Genomic DNA, 2,609 nt, shown 5'->3' with positions numbered 1-2,609 from the left:
TAAAAAAAAAAAAAAAAAAAAAATCAACGTAGAAGATCCCAAGACGTAAAAAGGTTATATATATATATATATATATATATATCCATGTGTCAGTTTGGTTGGACCTGTTTCTACTCAGACACTATATTTTTTTGGTAATCAGGTTAATAGTCAGACACAAGTTACAAAACATCACTCATGGAGAAGAGAGATGATAAACTTACGATTGACACCGAGTTTGTAAGACAAGCCTTTCTTATTGGTGGATCTGATCAAATCCAGATTCTCCTTGAATATCGAGAACCTGAGCTTCATCTCCTCCGCGTTCTCGTACCTCTTCCCGTACCTGTGAGCGAAGCGAGCGAAGGAGATAACGTGGCGTGATTGGCCTAAGATCTGGACAACGGATTCCTCTACCTCCCGGAGACGGTCGGAGACCATACGGATCGGGTTTGACTCATCAAATCCGATACTCTCCGCCGTCGATGCGGCGATGAGAATCAGCAGAACTGCCGATGGTAAGATTGTTCTCACAGACATCATTGTCTTTCTTGTCTCAACGAACGCTTCTGCCTTTGCTTTAGCTAGAAGAGCGATGTGAGAAGAGTACTAGTAGAAGACGGAAGAGAGAGATAGAGAGACGGGAACGTTATTGGGACACGTGGGTGTTTGTGAGTGGAGAGTTGTCCTATATACTTGGACTGTTGACGTGTACGGTGATGTCATTGTATACCAACAAAAAAAATCAATCAATCATAAGAGGCTCCATGATTTTTTAATATACTGGAATATTGCAAACTAGTCCCATGGATTATGGCCTAGTTTAGCTCAGAACCCTTTTTATTTATTTTATACAAGCGCATCCTTTCAACAAAGAGTATTTGTACAACGTTTTGTATACAAGAATTGACTTTGTTATAAGAGATTTTCCAGACTATTTTTTCTTCTTCTTTTGACAGAAAAACCGGGGGCAAGTAATTGTGTCTGGCCTCGCTCTTGCTGCTGTTGCTGTTGCTGTTGCCTTGGTTGTCTCTCAAATCAAATGTCTTCACTTTGTTAAATCCATCAACCATAATCGGGTGCCGTGAATGCCGGCCGTAACTTTGACTAATTCTATAGTACAGACAGAGGTGTCCCTTTTCTCCATTCATGAGATTTATCATTGGACTGTACATGTAACTTACCTTTGGGAGCCGCTTTGTCTTCTTTCTTAGTCTTCCTGCTCTTCCAGTGATATATGTTTATGAGAGTTTGAGAGCATCCTTTTCTCGTTTCTATTTGTATTTTTCTCCATGTATCAAAGATCTTAATTTCGTTTTTGTGCTGTAATGGAAGTATAAGGAGTAGAGATAATATTTGACTGGGTTGGGCTGCTTATGCTTCAGCTTGTACTATGTTTACCATATAAACTAGATTTTGACCCGCGCTTGAAAAGCGCGGATATTTTTTGTTGTCCAAGCAAGCGTTAAACAAAGGCATCTGGACCTGCAAGACCTCCCCAAAGCTTCATCTATTCTTATGGAAGATATTCCATGGAGCCCTGCCGCTGGGAGAAAATCTAGCAAAACGGGGAATGCTTACCAACATTTCTTGTAGACGCTGTGGTGAACTAGAGACGGCGGATCACATCTTCCTCCACTGTGCGTTCACACGTCGAATCTGGTCAGCAAGTATCTGGAGAAACGAGTTCATACTGACAGATACATCTACTCTTGCAACAATTTTTCTGGAGTCAGCGAACTACATCAACCTTCCGCCATTAGGAATCAAAGAAACGATCTTCCCATGGATTTGCTGGGCAATTTGGACAGCAAGGAACTACCTTATCTTCGAGAACAGGAATTTTGAACCTACTGATATTCTCTCCAAAGCCATTGCTAACGCCCGGGAATGGAATGCATCGCAACTACCAGGCCTTGATCCTCCTATCGCACGGAATCCTCGATTACCACCGACACTCACGATCACCACTGAACCGGCCTGCTTCACTGACGCAGCCTGGCACTCGTCCACGAACAGAGCAGGGTGTGGCTGGTATATCCTAACACCTGAGAAGACTATCACTCTACAAGGCACCCGTATGTTTGAACACATCTCATCACCTCTGATGGCTGAAGCACTCGCCATCCGGTCAGCCCTCCTCCACGCCCTCGACGCTGGAATCACTTTAATCTGCATCAAGTCAGACTGTCAGGCACTCATCAATGCCCTCTCCTCGAAGTATCACTCGGCGGATATCTACGGAATCATTCGGGACATCGAGGCTCTATCTTATCGTTTTTCTCGCATTTCTTTTAGTTTCATTCCGCGATCACAAAACTCTATGGCTGATACTTTAGCCAAATCTGCTATGTACTCTGCTTTCCCCAACTAGTTTTGGTTGGAGGTCTAATTAATTAATTCTCGTGTTCAAAAAAAAAAAAAAAAAAAAAGAGGGAGATCATAAAGAATATGTCATGAGATATACGTACGTAAACGCTCACTGCTTCATCCTTGCTTCTAATTTCTTTTGTTAATTATATTCATTTAATAATTAGATTTATCATGATTTGATCTTATTATTTTGAACTGAACATATATACGTAAGTAAAACTGACATATCGTATTTGAACACGTTAACCACGAGTTCG

General features: G+C 41.7%; 2 protein-coding genes across 2 annotated transcripts in view; one reads left to right on the top strand and one right to left on the bottom strand.

The window, feature by feature from the left end:
• LOC106319139 (thiol protease aleurain) overlaps nt 1-635 on the bottom strand; it is a 2,614-nt gene extending 1,979 nt beyond the window's left edge. The window contains exon 1 of the mRNA XM_013757382.1: nt 204-635. Coding sequence (XP_013612836.1) covers nt 204-522 — 319 coding nt within the window. The 5' untranslated portion in view covers nt 523-635. The remainder of the gene's footprint in view (nt 1-203) is intronic.
• Nucleotides 636-1,552: 917 nt separating this feature from the next.
• Nucleotides 1,553-2,353, top strand: LOC106315106. Its single transcript, XM_013752877.1, has one exon. It carries the CDS (start codon nt 1,553-1,555, stop codon nt 2,351-2,353), a length of 801 nt encoding a protein of 266 aa, XP_013608331.1.
• Nucleotides 2,354-2,609: the final 256 nt, after the last annotated feature.

Source organism: Brassica oleracea, chromosome C9 (genome assembly GCF_000695525.1).
Source record: "Brassica oleracea var. oleracea cultivar TO1000 chromosome C9, BOL, whole genome shotgun sequence".
NCBI classification, from domain to species: domain Eukaryota; kingdom Viridiplantae; phylum Streptophyta; class Magnoliopsida; order Brassicales; family Brassicaceae; genus Brassica; species Brassica oleracea.
The sequence above is the reverse complement of the archived record's forward strand: the minus strand, read 5'-3'. Positions and strand labels throughout refer to the sequence as shown.

Excerpts from the sequence above, each read along its gene's own strand:
- LOC106315106 (XM_013752877.1), top strand. The coding sequence starts at position 1,553 with ATGCTTACCAACATTTCTTGTAGACGCTGTGGTGAACTAGAGACGGCG.